Source organism: Phalangium opilio, unplaced genomic scaffold (assembly GCF_054372755.1).
Source record: "Phalangium opilio isolate 3A_F unplaced genomic scaffold, DU_Popi_V2 ptg000209l_1, whole genome shotgun sequence".
Classification (NCBI taxonomy): domain Eukaryota; kingdom Metazoa; phylum Arthropoda; class Arachnida; order Opiliones; family Phalangiidae; genus Phalangium; species Phalangium opilio.
The window spans coordinates 930,577-954,519 of record NW_028324217.1 but is presented as its reverse complement, the minus strand read 5'-3'; the positions used below and the strand labels follow the sequence as shown (position 1 = coordinate 954,519).

Here is a 23,943-nt window from a genome sequence, read left to right as displayed (position 1 = left end):
ATGCTAAGCTATGCTATGCTAAGCTATGCTATGCTAAGCTATGCTATGCTAAGCTAAGCTAAGCTAAGCTATGCTATGCTATGCTAAGCTAAGCTAAGCTAAGCTAATCTAAGCTATGCTATGGTATGCTAAGCTAAGCTAATCTAAGCTATGCTATGCTATGCTAAGCTAAGCTATGCCAAGCTATGCTAAGCTAAGCTAAGCTAAGCTATGCTATGATATGCTATGCTATGCTATGCTAAGCTAAGTTAAGCTAAGCTATGCTATGCTATGCTATGCTAAGCTATGCTATGCTAAGCTATGCTATGCTAAGCTATGCTATGCTAAGCTATGCTAAGCTATGCTAAGCTATGCTAAGCTATGCTAAGCTATGCTAAGCTATGCTAAGCTATGCTATGCTAAGCTAAGCTATGCTATGCCATGCTAAGTTAAGCTATGCTATGCTAAGCTACGCTAAGCTAAGCTATGCTATGCTATGCTATGCTATGCTAAGCCATGCTATGCTATGCTATGCTAAGCTATGCTAAGCTATGCTAAGCTATGCTAAGCTATGCTAAGCTATGCTATGCTAAGCTAAGCTATGCTATGCCATGCTAAGCTACGCTAAGCTAAGCTATGCTATGCTATGCTATGCTATGCTAAGCTAAGCTATGCTATGCTATGCTAAGCTAAGCTAAGCTATGCTATGCTATGCTATGCTAAGCTAAGCTATGCTATGCTATGCTATACTATGCTAAGCTAAGCTAAGCTATGCTATGCTAAGCTATGCTATGCTATGCTATGCTAAGCTAAGCTAAGCTATGCTATGCTATGCTATGCTATGCTAAGCTAAGCTATGCTAAGCTATGCTATGCTATGCTATGCTATGCTATGCTAAGCCATGCTATGCTATGCTAAGCTAAGCTAAGCTAAGCTATGCTAAGCTATGCTAAGCTATGCTATGCTAAGCTATGCTAAGCTATGCTATGCTAAGCTAAGCTAAGCTATGCTAAGCTAAGCTAAACTAAGCTAAGCTAAGCTATGCTATGTTAAGCTATGCTAAGCTATGCTAAGCTAAGCTAAGCTATGCTAAGCTAAGCTAAGCTATGCTATGCTATGCTATGCTATGCTAAGCTAAGCTAAGCTAAGCTATGCTATCCTATGCTATGCTATGCTAAGCTATGCTAAGCTAAGCTAAGCTATGCTATGCTAAGCTAAGCTAAGCTATGCTATGCTATGCTAAGCTAATCTAAGCTATGCTATGCTATGCTAAGCTAAGATATGCAAAGCTATGCTAAGCTAAGCTAAGCTAAGCTATGCTAAGCTATGCTATGCTATGCTAAGCTATGCTAAGCTAAGCTATGCTATGCTATGCTAAGCTATGCTAAGCTATGCTATGCTAAGCTATGCTATGCTATGCTATGCTAAGCTAAGCTAAGCTATGCTATGCTATGTAATGCTAAGCTAAGCTATGCTATGCTATGCTAAGCTATGCTAAGCTAAGTTATGCTAAGCTATGCTATGCTATGCTAAGCTATGCTATGCTATGCTATGCTAAGCTATGCTATGCTATGCTATGCTAAGCTATGCTATGCTATGCTATGCTAAGCTATGCTAAGCTAAGCTAAGCTAAGCTAAGCTATGCTATGCTATGCTAAGCTAAGCTAAGCTAATCTAAGCTATGCTATGGTATGCTAAGCTAAGCTAATCTAAGCTATGCTATGCTATGCTAAGCTAAGCTATGCCAAGCTATGCTAAGCTATGCTATGATATGCTATGCTATGCTATGCTAAGCTAAGTTAAGCTAAGCTATGCTATGCTATGCTAAGCTATGCTATGCTAAGCTATGCTATGCTAAGCTATGCTATGCTAAGCTATGCTAAGCTATGCTAAGCTATGCTAAGCTATGCTATGCTAAGCTAAGCTATGCTATGCCATGCTAAGTTAAGCTATGCTATGCTAAGCTACGCTAAGCTAAGCTATGCTATGCTATGCTATGCTATGCTAAGCCATGCTATGCTATGCTATGCTAAGCTATGCTAAGCTATGCTAAGCTATGCTAAGCTATGCTATGCTAAGCTAAGCTATGCTATGCCATGCTAAGCTACGCTAAGCTAAGCTATGCTATGCTATGCTATGCTATGCTAAGCTAAGCTATGCTATGCTATGCTAAGCTAAGCTAAGCTATGCTATGCTATGCTAAGCTAAGCTATGCTATGCTATGCTATACTATGCTAAGCTAAGCTAAGCTATGCTATGCTATGCAATGCTATGCTAAGCTAAGCTAAGCTATGCTAATCTATGCTATGCTAAGCTATGCTAAGCTATGCTATGCTATGCTATGGTATGCTAAGCTAAGCTAAGCTATGCTATGCTATGCTATGCTATGCTATGCTAAGCTAAACTATGCTATGCTATGCTATGCTAAGCTAAGCTATGCTAAGCTATGATATGATATGCTATGCTATGCTATGCTATGCTAAGCTAAGTTAAGCTAAGCTATGCTATGCTAAGCTAAGCTAATCTAAGCTATGCTATGCTATGCTAAGCTAAGCTATGCCAAGCTATGCTAAGCTAAGCTAAGCTATGCTATGATATGCTATGCTAAGCTAAGTTAAGCTAAGCTATGCTATGCTATGCTATGCTAAGCTATGCTATGCTAAGCTATGCTAAGCTATGCTAAGCTATGCTATGCTAAGCTAAGCTATGCCATGCTAAGCTAAGCTATGCTATGCTAAGCTACGCTAAGCTAAGCTATGCTATGCTATGCTATGCTATACTAAGCTAAGCTATGCTATGCTATGCTAAGCTAAGCTAAGCTAAGCTAAGCTATGCTAAGCTATGCTATGCTAAGCTAAGCTATGCTATGCCATGCTAAGCTAAGCTATGCTATGCTATGCTATGCTATGCTATGCTAAGCTAAGCTATGCTATGCTATGCTATGCTATGCTAAGCTAAGCTATGCTATGCTATGCTATGCTATGCTATGCTAAGCTATGCTATGCTAAGCTATGATATGCTATGCTATGCTAAGCTAAGTTAAGCTAAGCTATGCTATGCTATGCTATGCTAAGCTATGCTATGCTAAGCTATGCTATGCTAAGCTATGCTATGCTAAGCCATGCTAAGCTATGCTAAGCTATGCTAAGCTATGCTATGCTAAGCTAAGCTATGCTATGCCATGCTAAGTTAAGCTATGCTATGCTAAGCTACGCTAAGCTAAGCTATGCTATGCTATGCTATGCTATGCTAAGCCATGCTATGCTATGCTATGCTAAGCTATGCTAAGCTATGCTAAGCTATGCTATGCTAAGCTAAGCTATGCTATGCCATGCTAAGCTACGCTAAGCTAAGCTATGCTATGCTATGCTATGCTATGCTAAGCTAAGCTATGCTATGCTATGCTAAGCTAAGCTAAGCTATGCTATGCTATGCTAAGCTAAGCTATGCTATGCTATGCTATACTATGCTAAGCTAAGCTAAGCTATGCTATGCTATGCAATGCTATGCTAAGCTAAGCTAAGCTATGCTAAGCTATGCTATGCTAAGCTATGCTAAGCTATGCTATGCTATGCTATGGTATGCTAAGCTAAGCTAAGCTATGCTATGCTATGCTATGCTATGCTATGCTATGCTATGCTAAGCTAAGCTAAACTATGCTATGCTATGCTATGCTAAGCTAAGCTATGCTAAGCTATGATATGATATGCTATGCTATGCTAAGCTAAGTTAAGCTAAGCTATGCTATGCTAAGCTAAGCTAATCTAAGCTATGCTATGCTATGCTAAGCTAAGCTATGCCAAGCTATGCTAAGCTAAGCTAAGCTATGCTATGATATGCTATGCTAAGCTAAGTTAAGCTAAGCTATGCTATGCTATGCTATGCTAAGCTATGCTATGCTAAGCTATGCTAAGCTATGCTAAGCTATGCTAAGCTATGCTAAGCTATGCTAAGCTATGCTAAGCTATGCTATGCTAAGCTAAGCTAAGCTATGCCAAGCTATGCTAAGCTAAGCTAAGCTATGCTATGATATGCTATGCTAAGCTAAGTTAAGCTAAGCTATGCTATGCTATGCTAAGCTATGCTATGCTAAGCTATGCTAAGCTATGCTATGCTAAGCTAAGCTATGCTATGCCATGCTAAGCTAAGCTATGCTATGCTAAGCTACGCTAAGCTAAGCTATGCTATGCTATGCTATGCTATACTAAGCTAAGCTAAGCTAAGCTATGCTAAGCTATGCTAAGCTATGCTATGCTAAGCTAAGCTATGCTATGCCATGCTAAGCTACGCTAAGCTAAGCTATGCTATGCTATGCTATGCTATGCTATGCTAAGCCAAGCTAAGCTATGCTATGCTATGCTATGCTATGCTAAGCTAAGCTATGCTATGCTATGCTATGCTATGCTAAGCTATGCTATGCTAAGCTATGCTATGCTATGCTATGCTAAGCTAAGCTAAGCTATGCTATGCTATGTAATGCTAAGCTAAGCTATGCTATGCTATGCTAAGCTATGCTATGCTAAGCTAAGTTATGCTAAGCTATGCTATGCTATGCTAAGCTATGCTATGCTATGCTAAGCTATGCTATGCTATAATATGCTAAGCTATGCTATGCTATGCTATGCTAAGCTATGCTATGGCAAGCTATGCTAAACTAAGCTAAGCTATGCTATGCTATGCTATGCTATGCTAAGCTAAGCTATGCTAAGCTATGCTATGCTAAGCTAAGCTAAGCTATGCTAAGCTATGCTAAGCTAAGCTAAGCTAAGCTATGCTATGCTAAGCTATGCTATGCTAAGCTAAGTTATGCTAAGCTATGCTATGCTATGCTAAGCTAAGCTATGCTATGCTATGCTAAGCTATGCTATGCTATGCTATGCCAAGCTAAGCTAAGCTATGCTATGATATGCTATGCTATGCTAAGCTATGCTAAGCTATGCTAAGCTATGCTATGCTATGCTAAGCTAAGCTATGCTATGCTAAGCTAAGCTAAGCTAAGCTATGCTATGCCAAGCTAAGCTAAGCTATGCTATGCTATGCTAAGCTATGCTATGCTATGCTATGCTATGCTAAGCCATGCTAAGCTATGCTATGCTATGCTAAGCTATGCTAAGCTAAGCTAAGCTAAGCTAAGCTATGCTATCCTATGCTATGCTAAGTTATGCTAAGCTAAGCTAAGCTATGCTATGCTAAGCTAAGCTAAGCTATGCTATGCTAAGCTATGCTATGCTATGCTATGCTATGCTATGCTAAGCTAATCTAAGCTATGCTATGCTAAGCTAAGATATGCTAAGCTAAGCTAAGCTAAGCTATGCTAAGCTATGCTATGCTATGCTAAGCTATGCTATGCTATGCTATGCTAAGCTAAGCTAAGCTATGCTATGCTATGTAATGCTAAGCTAAGCTATGCTATGCTATGCTAAGCTATGCTAAGCTATGCTAAGCTATGCTATGCTAAGCTAAGTTATGCTAAGCTATGCTATGCTATGCTAAGCTATGCTATGCTATGCTATGCTAAGCTATGCTATGCTATGCTAAGCTATGCTATGCTATGCTATGCTAAGCTATGCTATGCTATGCTAAGCTATGCTATGCTATGCTATGCTAAGCTAAGCTAAGCTATGCTATGCTATGCTATGGTATGCTAAGCTATGCTATGCTATGCTATGCTATGCTATGCTACGCTAAGCTAAGCTAAACTATGCTATGCTATGCTATGCTAAGCTAAACTATGCTATGCTATGCTATGCTATGCTAAGCTAAGCTAAGCTAAGCTAAGCTATGCTATGCTATGCTAATCTAAGCTAAGCTAATCTAAGCTATGCTATGCTATGCTAAGCTAAGCTAATCTAAGCTATGCTATGCTAAGCTAAGCTATGCCAAGCTATGCTAAGCTAAGCTATGCTATGATATGCTATGCTATGCTATGCTATGCTAAGCTAAGTTAAGCTAAGCTATGCTATGCTATTCTATGCTAAGCTATGCTATGCTATGCTAAGCTATGCTAAGCTATGCTATGCTAAGCTAAGCTATGCTATGCCATGCTAAGCTAAGCTATGCTATGCTAAGCTACGCTAAGCTAAGCTATGCTATGCTATGCTATGCTATGCTATGCCATGCTATGCTATGCTATGCTATGCTATACTAAGCTAAGCTATGCTAAGCTAAGCTAAGCTAAGCTAAACTATGCTATGCTATGCTATGCTAAGCTAAGCTATGCTAAGCTATGCTATGATATGCTATGCTATGCTATGCTATGCTAAGCTAAGTTAAGCTAAGCTATGCTATGCTATGCTATGCTAAGCTAAGCTAATCTAAGCTATGCTATGCTATGCTAAGCTAAGCTATGCCAAGCTATGCTAAGCTAAGCTAAGCTATGCTATGATATGCTATGCTATGCTATGCTATGCTAAGCCAAGTTAAGCTAAGCTATGCTATGCTATGCTATGCTAAGCTATGCTATGCTAAGCTATGCTAAGCTATGCTAAGCTATGCTAAGCTATGCTAAGCTATGCTAAGCTATGCTATGCTAAGCTAAGCTATGCTATGCCATGCTAAGCTAAGCTATGCTATGCTAAGCTACGCTAAGCTAAGCTATGCTATGCTATGCTATGCTATGCTATGCTATGCTATACTAAGCTAAGCTATGCTATGCTATGCTAAGCTAAGCTAAGCTAAGCTAAGCTATGCTAAGCTATGCTATGCTAAGCTATGCTATGCTAAGCTAAGCTATGCTATGCCATGCTAAGCTACGCTAAGCTAAGCTATGCTATGCTATGCTATGCTATGCTAAGCTAAGCTAAGCTATGCTATGCTATGCTAAGCTAAGCTATGCTATGCTATGCTATGCTATGCTATGCTAAGCTATGCTATGCTAAGCTATGCTATGCTATGCTATGCTAAGCTAAGCTATGCTATGCTATGTAATGCTAAGCTATGCTATGCCAAGCTAAGCTAAGCTATGCTATGATATACTATGCTATGCTAAGCTATGCTAAGCTATGCTAAGCTATGCTATGCTATGCTATGCTATGCTATGCTAAGCTAAGCTATGCTATGCTATGCTATGCTAAGCTAAGCTAACCTAAACGAAGCAAAACGAAGCTAAACGAAGCTAAACGAAGCTAAGCTAAGCTAAGCTAAACGAAGCTAAACGAAGCTAAACGAAGCTAAGCTAAGCTAAGCTAAGCTAAACGAAGCTAAACGAAGCTAAACGAAGCTAAGCTAAGCTAAACGAAGCTAAAGGAAGCTAAAGGAAGCTAAGCTAAGCTAAGCTAAGCTATGCTAAGCTATGCTATGCTAAGCTATGCTAAGCTATGCTATGCTAAGCTAAGCTATGCTATGCCATGCTAAGCTACGCTAAGCTAAGCTATGCTATGCTATCCTATGCTATGCTAAGCTAAGCTAAGCTATGCTATGCTATGCTATGCTATGCTAAGCTATGCTATGCTATGCTATGCTAAGCTAAGTTAAGCTAAGCTATGCTATGCTAAGCTATGCTATGCTATGCTATGCTATGCTAAGCTATGCTATGCTATGCTATGCTAAGCTATGCTATGCTATGCTATGCTAAGCTATGCTATGGCAAGCTATGCTAAACTAAGCTAAGCTATGCTATGCTATGCTATGCTATGCTAAGCTAAGCTATGCTAAGCTATCCTATGCTAAGCTAAGCTAAGCTAAGCTATGCTAAGCTATGCTAAGCTAAGCTAAGCTAAGCTATGCTATGCTAAGCTATGCTATGCTAAGCTAAGTTATGCTAAGCTATGCTATGCTAAGCTATGCTTTGCTAAGCTATGCTATGCTATGCTATGCTAAGCTATGCTATGCCAAGCTAAGCTAAGCTATGCTATGATATACTATGCTATGCTAAGCTATGCTAAGCTATGCTAAGCTATGCTATGCTATGCTATGCTATGCTATGCTAAGCTAAGCTATGCTATGCTATGCTATGCTAAGCTAAGCTAACCTAAACGAAGCAAAACGAAGCTAAACGAAGCTAAACGAAGCTAAGCTAAGCTAAGCTAAACGAAGCTAAACGAAGCTAAACGAAGCTAAGCTAAGCTAAGCTAAGCTAAACGAAGCTAAACGAAGCTAAACGAAGCTAAGCTAAGCTAAACGAAGCTAAAGGAAGCTAAAGGAAGCTAAGCTAAGCTAAGCTAAGCTATGCTAAGCTATGCTATGCTAAGCTATGCTAAGCTATGCTATGCTAAGCTAAGCTATGCTATGCCATGCTAAGCTACGCTAAGCTAAGCTATGCTATGCTATCCTATGCTATGCTAAGCTAAGCTAAGCTATGCTATGCTATGCTATGCTATGCTAAGCTATGCTATGCTATGCTATGCTAAGCTAAGTTAAGCTAAGCTATGCTATGCTAAGCTATGCTATGCTATGCTATGCTATGCTAAGCTATGCTATGCTATGCTATGCTAAGCTATGCTATGCTATGCTATGCTAAGCTATGCTATGGCAAGCTATGCTAAACTAAGCTAAGCTATGCTATGCTATGCTATGCTATGCTAAGCTAAGCTATGCTAAGCTATCCTATGCTAAGCTAAGCTAAGCTAAGCTATGCTAAGCTATGCTAAGCTAAGCTAAGCTAAGCTATGCTATGCTAAGCTATGCTATGCTAAGCTAAGTTATGCTAAGCTATGCTATGCTAAGCTATGCTTTGCTAAGCTATGCTATGCTATGCTATGCTAAGCTATGCTATGCCAAGCTAAGCTAAGCTATGCTATGATATACTATGCTATGCTAAGCTATGCTAAGCTATGCTAAGCTATGCTATGCTATGCTATGCTAAGCTAAGCTATGCTATGCTATGCTATGCTAAGCTAAGCTAAGCTAAGCTAAGCTATGCTATGCCAAGCTAAACTAAGCTAAGCTAAGCTATGCTATGCTATGCTATGCTAACCTAAGCTATGCTAAGCTATGCTATGCTATGCTATGCTATGCTAAGCCATGCTAAGCTATGCTATGCTATGCTAAGCTAAGTTAAGCTAAGCTATGCTATGCTATGCTATGCTAAGCTATGCTATGCTATGCTAAGCTAAGCTATGCCAAGCTATGCTAAGCTAAGCTAAGCTAAGCTATGCTATGATATGCTATGCTAAGCTATGCTAAGCTATGCTAAGCTATGCTAAGCTATGCTATGCTAAGCTATGCTATGCTATGCTATGCTAAGCTATGCTATGCTAAGCTAAGCTAAGCTATGCTAAGCTAAGCTAAGCTAAGCTAAGCTATGCTATGCTATGCTATGCTATGCTATGCTATGCTATGCTAAGCTAAGCTAATTTAAGGTAAGCTATGTTAAGCTATGCTAAACGAAGCTAATTTAAGGTAAGCTATGTTAAGCTATGCTAAACGAAGCTAAACGAAGCTAAGCTAAGCTAAACGAAGCAAAACGAAGCTAAACGAAGCTAAGCTAAGCTAAACGAAGCAAAACGAAGCAAAACGAAGCTAAACGAAGCAAAACGAAGCTAAACGAAGCAAAACGAAGCTAAACGAAGCAAAACGAAGCTAAACGAAGCTAAACGAAGCTAAGCTAAGCTAAGCTAAACGAAGCTAAACGAAGCTAAACGAAGCTAAGCTAAGCTAAGCTAAGCTAAACGAAGCTAAACGAAGCTAAAGGAAGCTAAGCTAAGCTAAACGAAGCTAAACGAAGCTAAACGAAGCTAAGCTAAGCTAAACGAAGCTAAAGGAAGCTAAAGGAAGCTAAGCTAAGCTAAGCTAAGCTATGCTAAGCTATGCTATGCTAAGCTATGCTAAGCTATGCTATGCTAAGCTAAGCTATGCTATGCCATGCTAAGCTACGCTAAGCTAAGCTATGCTATGCTATGCTAAGCTAAGCTAAGCTATGCTATGCTATGCTATGCTAAGCTATGCTATGCTATGCTATGCTAAGCTAAGTTAAGCTAAGCTATGCTATGCTAAGCTATGCTATGCTATGCTATGCTATGCTAAGCTATGCTATGCTATGCTATGCTAAGCTATGCTATGCTATGCTATGCTAAGCTATGCTATGGCAAGCTATGCTAAACTAAGCTAAGCTATGCTATGCTATGCTATGCTATGCTAAGCTAAGCTATGCTAAGCTATCCTATGCTAAGCTAAGCTAAGCTAAGCTATGCTAAGCTATGCTAAGCTAAGCTAAGCTAAGCTATGCTATGCTAAGCTATGCTATGCTAAGCTAAGTTATGCTAAGCTATGCTATGCTAAGCTATGCTTTGCTAAGCTATGCTATGCTATGCTATGCTAAGCTATGCTATGCCAAGCTAAGCTAAGCTATGCTATGATATACTATGCTATGCTAAGCTATGCTAAGCTATGCTAAGCTATGCTAAGCTATGCTATGCTATGCTATGCTAAGCTAAGCTATGCTATGCTATGCTATGCTAAGCTAAGCTAAGCTAAGCTAAGCTATGCTATGCCAAGCTAAACTAAGCTAAGCTAAGCTATGCTATGCTATGCTATGCTAACCTAAGCTATGCTAAGCTATGCTATGCTATGCTATGGTATGCTAAGTCATGCTAAGCTATGCTATGCTATGCTAAGCTAAGTTAAGCTAAGCTATGCTATGCTATGCTATGCTAAGCTATGCTATGCTATGCTAAGCTAAGCTATGCCAAGCTATGCTAAGCTAAGCTAAGCTAAGCTATGCTATGATATGCTATGCTAAGCTATGCTAAGCTATGCTAAGCTATGCTAAGCTATGCTATGCTAAGCTATGCTATGCTATGCTATGCTATGCTAAGCTATGCTATGCTAAGCTAAGCTAAGCTATGCTAAGCTAAGCTAAGCTAAGCTAAGCTATGCTATGCTATGCTATGCTAAGCTAAGCTAATTTAAGGTAAGCTATGTTAAGCTATGCTAAACGAAGCTAAACGAAGCTAAGCTAAGCTAAACGAAGCAAAACGAAGCTAAACGAAGCTAAGCTAAGCTAAACGAAGCAAAACGAAGCTAAACGAAGCAAAACGAAGCTAAACGAAGCAAAACGAAGCTAAACGAAGCAAAACGAAGCTAAACGAAGCTAAACGAAGCTAAGCTAAGCTAAGCTAAACGAAGCTAAACGAAGCTAAGCTAAGCTAAGCTAAGCTAAACGAAGCTAAACGAAGCTAAAGGAAGCTAAGCTAAGCTAAACGAAGCTAAAGGAAGCTAAGCTAAGCTAAACGAAGCTAAGCTAAGCTAAACGAAGCTAAACGAAGCTAAACGAAGCTAAACGAAGCTAAGCTAAGCTAAACGAAGCTAAACGAAGCAAAACGAAGCTAAACGAAGCTAAACGAAGCTAAGCTAAGCTAAACGAAGCTAAACGAAGCAAAACGAAGCTAAACGAAGCAAAACGAAGCTAAACGAAGCTAAACGAAGCTAAACGAAGCAAAACGACTCTAAACGAAGCTAAACGAAGCTAAACGAAGCTTAACGAAGCTAAACGAAGCTAAACGAAGCTAAACGACTCTAAACGAAGCTAAACGAAGCTAAACGACTCTAAACGAAGCTAAACGACTCTAAACGAAGCTAAACGACTCTAAACGACTCTAAACGAAGCTAAACGAAGCAAAACGAAGCTAAACGACTCTAAACGAAGCTAAACGAAGCTAAACGACTCTAAACGACTCTAAACGAAGCTAAACGACTCTTAACGAAGCTAAACGAAGCTAAACGACTCTAAACGAAGCTAAACGAAGCTAAACGAAGCTAAACGAAGCTAAGCTAAGCTAAGCTAAGCTAAACGAAGCTAAACGAAGCTAAATGAAGCTAAGCTAAGCTAAACGAAGCTAAAGGAAGCTAAGCTAAGCTAAACGAAGCTAAGCTAAGCTAGACGAAGCTAAACGAAGCTAAGCTAAGCTAAACGAAGCTAAGCTAAGCTAAGCTAAACGAAGCTAAACGAAGCTAAGCTAAGCTAAGCTAAACGAAGCTAAACGAAGCTAAGCTAAGCTAAACGAAGCTAAAAGAAGCTAAACGAAGCTAAACGAAGCTAAACGAAGCTAAACGAAGCTAAACGACTCTAAACGACTCTAAACGAAGCTAAACGACTCTAAACGAAGCTAAACGAAGCCAAATTACTGTAAACGAAGCTAAACGAAGCTAAACGAAGCTAAGCTAAGCTAAGCTAAACGAAGCTAAACGAAGCTAAGCTAAGCTAAGCTAAGCTAAACGAAGCTAAACGAAGCTAAACGAAGCTAAATGAAGCTAAGCTAAGCTAAACGAAGCTAAAGGAAGCTAAGCTAAGCTAAACGAAGCTAAGCTAAGCTAGACGAAGCTAAACGAAGCTAAGCTAAGCTAAACGAAGCTAAGCTAAGCTAAGCTAAACGAAGCTAAACGAAGCTAAGCTAAGCTAAGCTAAACGAAGCTAAACGAAGCTAAACGAAGCTAAACGAAGCTAAACGAAGCTAAACGAAGCTAAGCTAAGCTAAACGAAGCAAAACGAAGCTAAACGAAGCTAAACGAAGCTAAACGAAGCAAAACGAAGCTAAACGAAGCAAAACGAAGCTAAACGAAGCTAAACGAAGCTAAGCTAAGCTAAGCTAAACGAAGCTAAACGAAGCTAAGCTAAGCTAAACGAAGCTAAACGAAGCTAAAGGAAGCTAAGCTAAGCTAAACGAAGCTAAAGGAAGCTAAGCTAAGCTAAACGAAGCTAAGCTAAGCTAAACGAAGCTAAACGAAGCTAAGCTAAACGAAGCTAAACGAAGCTAAGCTAAACGAAGCTAAGCTAAGCTAAACGAAGCTAAACGAAGCTAAGCTAAGCTAAACGAAGCTAAACGAAGCTAAACGAAGCTAAGCTAAACGAAGCTAAACGAAGCTAAACGAAGCTAAGCTAAGCTAAACGAAGCTTAACGAAGCTAAACGAAGCAAAACGAAGCTAAACGAAGCTAAGCTAAGCTAAGCTAAACGAAGCTAAACGAACCTAAACGAAGCTAAACGAAGCAAAACGAAGCTAAACGAAGCAAAACGAAGCTAAACGAAGCTAAACGAAGCTAAACGAAGCTAAACGAAGCTTAACGAAGCTAAACGAAGCTAAACGAAGCTAAACGAAGCTAAACGACTCTAAACGACTCTAAACGAAGCTAAACGACTCTAAACGAAGCTAAACGACTCTAAACGACTCTAAACGAAGCTAAACGAAGCTAAACGAAGCAAAACGAAGCTAAACGACTCTAAACGAAGCTAAACGAAGCTAAACGACTCTAAACGAAGCTAAACGACTCTAAACGAAGCTAAACGACTCTAAACGACTCTAAACGAAGCTAAACGACTCTAAACGAAGCTAAACGACTCTAAACGACTCTAAACGAAGCTAAACGACTCTAAACGAAGCTAAACGACTCTAAACCACTCTAAACCACTCTAAGCCACTCTAAACCACTCTAAGCCATTCTAAGCCATTCTAAACCACTCTAAGCCACTCTAAACCACTCTAAGCCACACTAGCCACTCTAAACCACTCTAAGCCACACTAGCCACTCTAAACCACTCTACCCACTCTAAACTACTCTAGCCCACTCTAAACCACTCTAAACCACTCTAGCCATTCTAGCCACTCTAAGCCACTCTAGCCACTCTAAACCACTCTAGCCACTCTAAGCCACTCTAAGCCACTCTAAACCACTCTAGCCACTCTAAACCACTCTAGCCACTCTAAACCACTCTAAAGCTAAGCTAAAGCTAAGCTAAGCTAAGAACAGGCAGTCGAAGACTCCCAGACCCCTTTATCCATTTGTACTTTATTCCACCATCCCTTGTTAAACATTATGCATGTCAAAAATCCCTGTTAAAATCTCAAATGTTAAGAAAATAAAAATTTCAATTGTGGAATGGTTTTATAAATCCAAAATTTAAATTTTAAATTAACGTTGTAACTAACTTAATAGGTTTCCTTGAAAAAACCATGAGTTTCATCGAGTTTTCTTGTTTTATACTTTTTATGCAAAATACAAATTTGGGATGAAGCCTGTGAAACCCTCGATATTATGGTATAAAATTAATCGCTAAATTATGAACCCTTAATATTATGGTATAAAATTAATCGCTAAATTATGAGCGTAAATAACTTAATAGGTTTCCTTGAAAAAACCATGAGTTTCATCGAGTTTTCTTGTTTTATACTTTTTATGCAAAATACAAATTTGGTATGAAACCTGTGAAACCCTCGATATCTATATCTATATAAATCAAAGTCCTGACTGACTGACTGACTGACTGACTGAATGACAGACTGACTGATAATCAACGCCCAGCCCAAACCGCTTGCATTAGAAGGCTGAAAATTTGCAGGAACGTTATTCATAAGTAGTAGGCGCGTACTAAGAAAGATTTTTCCAATCCGCCGCCATCTTAAAAAATGGCGCCCAGAAATGTAAAATATATTCTCTATGCAATTAAGTACACGCGTTTCAACCGATTTCACAAATATTTAGTACACTGGTTTGCTTTAACCTATAGACGGGCTGAATGGTCTTTCGGGTTCGATTTTTCGCTATCTTTTAAAATGGCGCCCAGAAATGTAAGAAAATATTCTCTATGCAATAAGTCCGCGCGTATTAACCGATTTCACAAATATTTAGTACAATGGTTTCCTTTAACCTATAGACGGGCTGAATGGTATTTTGGGTTCGATTTGTTGCCATCTTTTTAAATGGCGGCCAAAAACTTAAAAACCCATCTTTATGGAATAATGTCCGCGTGAAAAGTAATAAAAAATATCCCGACGGGCTGACACACTGTGCCGAGTGCCTTAGCTCCTTGGGTGCTACAAAAATATTAGTCATCAGTAAAATCTACACATTCTTTATATCATTTTAGATGGAAGTTCTTATTACACGCGAGCAACGCCGCGGGTAACGGCTAGTTATGGTATAAAATTAATCGCTAAATTTTGAACCCTTAATATTATGGTATAAAATTAATCGCTAAATTATGAACCCTTAATCTTATGGTATAAAATTAATCGCTAAATTATGAGCGTAAATAACTTAATAGGTTTCCTTGAAAAAACCATGAGTTTCATCGAGTTTTTGGTTAATTTATGCAATTAGTATTCTTGTAGCAAACTTTTGATATTAGTGGCCTTATGCATGGGGAAGTTTGCTTGGGAATTTTATGCAAATTAGTATATTGGCTGCAAACTATTGAAAATACTGTTTTTATGCAAGAAAAAGTTTTCAGAATTTATGTAAATTAGTATTTTGGAAGCTAAACTTTTGAAAATGGCGGCTTTATGCCAAAAAATTTGTATGCTGCAAACTTATGCAAATTAGTAGTGTCCTATGTCCAGCCCCAGTTTGTAAGCAGACGACAATAATTTTTGGATTGGTAGGCTAGGCTTAGTGGTAATTTTAATAATCACCTAATTAAGCATAAGCAAGCGTTTAGGGGAAGAATTAATTAAGAAAAACAGAAATGCCACTTCCAGCTGCATTAGCAGCGAGATTAAAGCGACGTGGATTAGTTAAAGGTAGCATCGGACACGATGATACAGGTAAATTAAATCAAAATCGTTAAGCCTTAGTCAAAACATTGCCCAAAAAACGATATAATCAATCAATTATTATCTTAATTACTAATTATAATAACCGTGTAAAAATAAATACGCTACTTACTCATTTGGTAGGTCCAGAAGAAGAAGTCATTGCTGAAGATTACGATGATCATACTCATGGTAATGTCACCAAAACACTCTTTGCTATTGAAAGTTCCGATGGTCGCCCGCCCAATCCTTTCTTACAAGAATCAATCTTGGAGAGTTTAATCCGGGAAAGTGGCGGCACGGATAAAGATTGCGCTTTGGCGTGTCCAAACAAATACAATATTTATCATATTTGCACCAAGTATTGCCACGAACATTACACCTTGAAACACCCGTCACCTACAACGGAACGGAAAAGAATTAAGATGACTAAAAAATACCCCTTACCAGCTGGATGGAAAGAAGTTTACGATGCTGGAGTGTAAGTTACTCTTAATTAAAGGTAATTAAGTTAAATTTAAGGGGGTTCTTTAATAGGGGAAGGCATTATTATTGGAGAATGGGTACTGAAGACGTGTCTTGGTTGCCTCCGAGTCACCCTAGGGCTAAAATCACACCCCCAGCTAATAAATTACGTACTATCTTTAAAGAAGAGTTGGAAATTAAGAGAACAATTGACAGTGTTACTTTAAGAGATATGGTTGAATTTAGTGTAAGATAATTAGGGTTTACCTAGTCCCTTAATGAAGATTAAACTTAATTAATCTAATTAATAAATGCAGGATCAGGATGATAGTGACTTAAGTAAAAGTGAAGATGATGAAGATGAAAAAGAAATAGTGATGAAAGAAAAGAAGCGTCAAAAAATTACGGAGAAATTCAAAATAACCCCAAATAAATGTATTTTTGAATTTATCTTCTTTGGGAGTTAAATAATAATTAATTTAATTTAATTTAATTATTTTTAGGGAGATTGGGCAAAGCTAATGCAAATTTGGACCCCATGGACCCTGCATCTTATTCCGAGTGTGGTAGGGGTACTTGGTCAACTGGATTAGAGAAGAAAGGGGAAGCTAAAACGGGTGCTGATACCACAGCTTCAGGACCGTTGTATCAAATGAGACCCTATCCCAGTCCTGGTGCTGTTTTAAGAATGAATGCGGGGATGAAACCGGGAGAGGAGAAACCTGCACTTGAAGGGGATGATAACGATGATGATGATTAAATTTAATCATGTATAATTATTCATGTGTGTCTTTAAATAAAATTTAATTGAGATTTGAGTTGTGTCTCTGTTTGTGTTTTGGTTTCCCTTTAAAATCAATAATATAATATGTAAATCAAGGTTACATATTAAATATTGATTACTTTCCGCTGCTAGGCCTACCTAAAAATGACCTTGAAACTAGAACTAGAGAGTTTGTTTTAGTTGGGCTTCATTGCTACATAATTAATAGTAAATTAGGCTTAATTTAATGTTTAATTGCTACCATAATTAATAACTACCCGTAATACGTGTTCGTTTTTAAGGTAAGTACCGTATTTTAGCTTAATTATACATCATTATTTGAATTAAAGTTTTAAGCGCCAAGGCTTAAGAAATATTATAGCATTATCGATCCATTTAAATCTCGTTTTTTAATATTTTATAGGACTGTGGCGCCATCTATCTCATAGCGATGGAAGTAAAAATGTAAACAAACGATTCCCGCGCAATGTAAAGGTTAATTAATAGTAATTTAGGCTTAATTCAATGTCTAATTGCTATCATAATTAATAACTACCATAAATACGTGTGTTTTTTAACGTAAGAACCGTTTCTTGCTTATTTAAATTAAAGTTTTAAGTGCCAAGGCTTAAGAAATAATATAGAATTATCGATCCATTATAGGATTGTGGCGCCATCTATCTCGTAGCGATGGAAGTAAAAATGTAAACAAACTATTCCCGCGCTTTTATGAACTTGAACTATCTTTAAAAAAGAGTGTTTTAAACACTTTTTAAGCATAAAACATTAATTAAACGGGTTTAAATTAAAGAGAATAAGGCCATGTTACTGTGTTTAGGGCCCAGTGGTGCGGGAAAAACAACTTTAATTAAAAAATTAACCGAAAGAGTTAGTATTTTAGATAAATTACTATCGACAAGTGAAACTGAAACTAATATGGTGGTGGAATTACCGGCTGTAGTTCCCACAATGGGGACTAATATCGGTTCGATTTATTTGGGGGAAAATGGGAGTATTGACATTCACGAAGTTGGAGGCGCAATGGCCCCAATTTGGGACAGTCACTTTAGAGAATGTACGGCGCTTATCTACGTCATCGATGCTGGCAATTTACAGCAAATCAGTTGCGCCTGCGCATTACTAATATCACTGCTCAAAGAAAACACTCTTAGCAACGTGCCTTTTTTAATAATTTTAAACAAAGTGGACGTCTTTGGCCACACTGTTATTGGAACTAATTTAGACGAAATTAAAACTTTCTCGCAATTAGATTCGATATTAAAATACGCAAATCAATCTCTAACCCTAACGGAAGTGAGCTGTTTAACTGGACGAGGCTTAGCCTCCGTGTTTCGTTGGTTGAGAAAATACTGCAATTAGGCCTAATTATTTAGTTTTAAAACAATAAATTGTTTAGCTAAGCGTGGAATGTTATTTCAAATAAAAATGGACCTACACAAAAGGTTTCTCAATAACGTTGGAATTAGTCTAAATAAAAAAAACCGAAATATTTCGTTTGCAATAGAAAGCAAATATACGGAACGCAGAGCCTATTAAGAGTTTTACTGTTATGGCCAATCAGAGTCACTCAATTGTGTCTAATACGTTCAAAAGAATGAACGCTAAACGTAGGCTAGTACCCACAAACTTGACACGTATTGCTTAAGTCTAAAACATACTGTACCATCGGACCCTCTTGGTACTAAGTCTATTAAAAGTATATTAAACCGAAGCTATAGTAACATAAGTTTATAAGATATGTTTGACACTAGATATAGATAAGTTTATAAGTGATATGTTCCTTCCATAAGTATGGCGCTACCTATACAAGTTCGTAATGCTACTGAGAGACACGAGATAACTAGTTCGAGAAGGAGAACGAAAATTAAGCGAGTCAATTGAAGTCCTAACTACACTCGGTGCAGGTGGTTAATTAATTTTGCATGCAGGATCAAGTTCCATCTAGGTCCTATTTAGTCTGAACTTACTAAGTTACCCAAATTTGACAGCAGCGCCTCACCAGGCCTCCCTCGCTTTACCCTGAATCTATGAGCTACTTCAAAATTACAAGCTCCAGTTTCTAAGTTACCAGTGATAAACTTATGGATGGAACATATCTTATGAACTTATGATTGAATTAATGTTAAAACTTCGAGTCAATAGACTTCAGGTGCTACACGCGAGAAATCGAGAAAATAAATAGTCCAATCATGGACGGAATGAATTTCACAATATGAATCTATACATTATTTAAATTGCAGTGTATTGTCGCGTTCCCTGGGATTATGTCCTTTTTGAGAAATCCGTTCATTTATACTACCATTCTTATCTACGAAACAATAGGGTATTTAAACTTGTTTGGGAAGACACACATCGAAACGTCTTTGAATAAAATTTCTGTAAAATAATACGCTAAATTTATTTCGCATCCTATTTCTTGACAATTAAAGGTACTTATGAAACCGAGGGGAACGATACTATAGTGGTATGGATACGTGTATACTCTTACTGTCTATCCCCTCGGAAAATAACTAAGAAATTATAAGAGATTTCCTTACAAAATTGAGGTTTTAATTCTGATACCATAAAAATGTATTCCGATTTATTTGTTTATTATTATTATTCAATTTTAGAAATTAAAATATTTTTATCCTTAAATTTGCGGCGCATTTATTTCAATTTCCTAAATAATTTTGAGTATTAAAATAATTGTGGCCAATTTCAGGTGTTACTGGATGAGTAACCAATCGGCTAATAGAGGAAATTGGTTTGATTGCGATTGGCAAATCAATCTAATATCTTCCCATAACCAAACATTTTATTTTTTTTTTTTTTTTCATTTTTCCCAACCAAGGGTTGTTGATTTCTCATAGAACATCAAAGTCTAGTAAGTTTTATTTATTTCTTTGGGGGAAATAATAATATTTGCTTTGATTTCGCTGTAATAATCTAAATAATTGGTAGTTTGAATGATTTTCTCAATTTTAGTAATAGGGGATCCCAGGTTGTTTTTTTAAAGGTAGATTTTTAGGCAATTTTATTTTATAAACACTTCCGTGTCTTTTGGGAAGACCGTTTTTTCAATATATCATTACGTAATCATTGAGTAAGTTGTGATATTCCATGACTTTGGAGTTAAAATCGTAAGTTTCATGATATTGAAGATTGAAATCTGCAATTTTATGACTTTGGAGGAGGAAATCTTCAATTCCACGACTTTGAAAGAAGAAATCTGCAATTTCATGACTTTGAATGAAGAAATCTTAAATTGCATGACTTTGAAAGAAAAAATCTTATATTCCATGACTTTGAAAGAAGAAATCTCAAATTCCATGACTTTGAATGAAGAAATCTTAAATTACATGACTTTGAAAGAAGAAATCTTCAATTCCATGACTTTGAAAGAAGAATTCTTAAATTCCATGACTTTGAAAGAAGAATTCTTAAATTCCATGACTTTGAAAGAAGAAATCTTGTATTCAATTCCATGAGATTTTAACATATAATTAAAACCAAATACTTATATAAATTACTAGAAAATTTTCACACATACAATCACATCTATTCATTTAAACCCATATCAAATTCATTTCAAGGTGACCAGATATGACACTGCACATCTTGCGAAGGACGTATGCAAATCAGTCACACTATGTGTTTAATTAACTTTAATTAATGTCTACATAAATAAAGTAAGAACCGAAACCCAATCTTTAAATTTTTCAAGTTAAACTGTATAGGGTTACGTAGTATACTTGAAAAGTCTGATTTTGGTTTGAGAAATTTCTCAAGCGTGAATTAAGTAGAAATGTTTAAGAATCGTGTGGTGGTTTGACCACCCCCTCCCTTTGGTTAGACATTTGGTTCGTTCCAAGCTGGTGACAGTCAGTTGGAGGGAGGTGGTCTATACGTGGTGTAGATATAGGGCCCGACTAAATTTCACTTTCAAACTTCCACCAAAATTCGATTTGGATTCAAGAGAGACAACAAGAAGGATACAACCTCTCTCGAAGATTGTACAGATTTTGAAGAAAAAATAATTCATATATATCAATATATTTTTTTTTAAATATAGTGTAGGTTAGGGTAGTTATTAGTTATTGTTTCGAATTTAAATATTGTAATTAAGATATGGATTGAGACCTGCGCTGGTTCGTTTCTTCAAAGTCATGTTTATGAAGGTAAGTAATTAAGATCTTTTTTATTTATAAATTAATTAATTGTAATTTATTCTTTCGTAATTTAAATTAGTATTTTATAATATCATGATGGGAAAAATTTTAATAAAGTAACTAAAGTTTTCAGATTATCAAATTACTATAGGCCTAACTGACTTTTAAAGCTAGGTTTTCAAATTTTGTTTTTCCCTAAATTTGAACTTCCCAAATTATCATTTAATTCAAACTAAAGATACAATAGTTATTAATCAATATTTAGAGGGATATTTTTTAACAACAATTTAAAACTCTTAATTTGTTGTTAAATTATGCATTTTAACCACGTAGTTATTGTAAAAATTAAGTGCAAGAACACGTGTTCAAAGTTGATCACAATCAAGTAAACTCGATCAAGAAATTATACTCCCTGACTTTAGGGTCAATTTTTAAATTCCCTGACTCAGTATTATAACCTTGTTTAAAAAAATCCCGACTTCAAAACAAGCTATTTTAACTTAACCATAGTCATTTCTGACCAAAGAAAAATTATAAAAAATGTTTCAAAGTCCCTTTTAACTTTAACTTAAGTTAATCCAATTAAGTCAGCACAATAATTAAATCAAGTTAAAAAACAATCTTAGACAAAAAGATCTTCAATGACTCGAATCGTTTAAACGATATAAAGAAACGGGGGTTATTAGAGCTTCCTTTTCAAAAGAAAACTAACTAATTCACTTGTCCGTAATGAATTGATTAGTTTTCTATTCGAATGAAGTTCCTCATTAGTGACAAGTGATACGGTCATCTCGTATAGAATTTAAATAAAAAGAAGTTTCCTCCGGGGGTTTGTCAAATGCATGACTAATTTTCAAAGGCGACATTACCGTTAAAGAGAAAGCGATCGTTTGACTGACTTAAATTGATTAACGAAAGCAATAACAGAATTTAACACCTTTTTATTTCCCACAATACTTCCTAGATTGATAACTTCCGTTTATGTTTCCTATACTTCCGGATTCATTAGTCTCGACTCTCCCAGGATTTCACTGAATTTCTCATGATTTCTTTGACATTTTCATGCAAAATATTATTGCGTTGTACGGGAATACATACAGCTAATAAGAATGAATGCGTATCCACCATTTTCACTCGATTTAACTAGGCGAAATTTGAGGGAGGAGCTAGCTAGACTAATCATTATGTATGACCAATTTTACACCTGGCGAATTAATAATCTATCTCGCTGCCTGTTGCACCTCGCACGAGAGCCTAGGAACTCGCGTTGCAACCAATGAAATCGCAGTTAGATTAAAGACATCAGAATAATGAGGCGTGAGGGATAGTAAGTTCTCAAGGCCTTAATACCCACAACACCCGAAATCATAGAAACTAAAACTGGAGATATGAGGACGCAATAATTCCCAGTAGCTGTATATGTATTCGTGGATTTAGACAATTATGTTTCAAAGCACATTTATTCCATAACCTCCTTGACACATTTTTAAATTCCCAGACATAATAGCAGAATTTTCCCTGACCCTTGGTGAACTTTAATACATTCCTTAGGTCAAACTAAAAAACCGACCAAACTTAATAACTTCAACAAATTATTTAGTAGTTAAATATTAAAATCAAATCAACGACCCGTCGCAATCATAAAGAAATTAAATAAACGGTTCAGAATCAGAATTCATGACGAAACTGGGTGTATGGTATATGAAAAACCTTATCTGATTTTGTACCAGAAATTCGCCCGCTGAAATTAAGATAAGTTTCTCCTAATTTTAACGGAACAAAACACCGTGTAATTTAGCGAAAACTCAATGCTAAAGACATTATATATTGTCATAATAAAAAGCCATAGCTCGCTAACTCGCTCTGGGGCGCCTAAATAGACCAATATTGAACTGAACGCATGAGCAATGACGCGATACCCACTGGATACCCGTTTCTCTAAATCAAAAATTGTCATTCAGGGGCTTGGAAAGGGGACTAATGTTCCCATTGAAAGGGGGACTTGAATTAAAGAATCAAGCTTCGTTACAAGACACTCAAAGGATAGACCGACCGGGGAAATCCGGTGTCACTTTGGTGAAGGAATTATTATTTGTTCAGAGATACTTTCTCTCCCAAACAATTTCTCTTATTTTGAAAAATGAAATACCCCATATTTTTTCTGAATTTTATTTCGAGGCGTTAAAGGGAGAATGAAATGGGTAAAATTAAATTAATCATTTCATTCATCCTTTAATAGATTGAGATAACCTAGATATGTGTGCTATTACAGAATACAATAACGCATTAAATAAAACAAACAAACATTCCCAGAATAAAGCCTAAGAATTTAAGAGTAATTTAAAAAAGAAATTTCTTTGTGAGAAAGTGAAATTTCGCTAATTCCACCAAGTTTCAATTTCCAAATTAAATATAGTAATTAAATTGAAACTCATTGTTTTAAAAGGTATCATTATAAAAAATATTCATTCAAAAACTGCCAAAAACAACCCCAAAAATGCATTTGTTTTAGTATAAATAATTATAGCCTTTTACCAGAATTTACTGTCTTAAAAGTATCTCAGAATGTAAAATCAAAGTTCTAGGCCCTGATATTATATTTTGTTTAACAATAAAAGACAGTTTTTTAGACACCCTATAATTTCAATAAATTACCGCGGCGTAGTCCCTTATTTAATTTTAATTTCTCCCGGAAAATACCCAGGTCTAAGTGTCGTAGTTTAATAATATGGTAAAATAGAATTTAATAAAGTTAAATGCAATAGAAAAAATAATATCACATTTTTTTCTTTCCTTAAAAGCCTTTTAATTCTTTTGCACGCGCCGTTGACTTTTCCAAAACAAAAGCCGATTCGCTCTTAATTTCTTATTAAAACTAAAATTTACCAAAAATTGGTGGCAAATTTAAAGGGGCGTTTTTATTTTCTTTGTTGGTTAAATTTGTTCAAGTAACGCTTATAATTTAGTTTAATTGGTCAAAATACTTCAACAATTAGGCCTAGTTTCTTAGCACCTGAATAAAGGCTAACGTTAAGATGATAGATTCGAACCCACTCTGAACGTTTTTGTAAACTAAATTTATGAAATTTCATTCTAGACAA

At 36.8% G+C, this 23,943-nt stretch overlaps 2 protein-coding genes across 4 annotated transcripts; both read left to right on the top strand.

Moving 5' to 3' along the window:
* The first annotated feature begins 14,845 nt into the window (after positions 1-14,845).
* Positions 14,846-16,725, top strand: PQBP1 (poly-glutamine tract binding protein 1). Its single transcript, XM_089854297.1, has 6 exons — positions 14,846-15,136; positions 15,292-15,454; positions 15,587-15,923; positions 15,980-16,154; positions 16,225-16,342; positions 16,411-16,725. Exons 2-6 carry the CDS (start codon positions 15,376-15,378, stop codon positions 16,665-16,667), a joined length of 966 nt encoding a protein of 321 aa, XP_089710423.1. The 5' UTR covers positions 14,846-15,136; positions 15,292-15,375; the 3' UTR covers positions 16,668-16,725.
* A 110-nt stretch (positions 16,726-16,835) lies between these two features.
* Positions 16,836-19,328, top strand: LOC149618169 (ADP-ribosylation factor-like protein 16). Of its 3 annotated transcripts, none has more exons than XM_089855027.1 (3): positions 16,836-16,972; positions 17,095-17,159; positions 17,334-19,328. In XM_089855027.1, exon 3 carries the CDS (start codon positions 17,493-17,495, stop codon positions 18,048-18,050), a length of 558 nt encoding a protein of 185 aa, XP_089711153.1. In that variant the 5' UTR covers positions 16,836-16,972; positions 17,095-17,159; positions 17,334-17,492; the 3' UTR covers positions 18,051-19,328. The 3 variants fall into 3 exon arrangements, with proteins under 3 accessions (XP_089711153.1, XP_089711152.1, XP_089711151.1); XM_089855026.1 differs by having other exon boundaries at positions 17,095-17,165; XM_089855025.1 differs by having other exon boundaries at positions 17,095-17,249.
* The last annotated feature ends 4,615 nt before the right edge of the window (positions 19,329-23,943 follow it).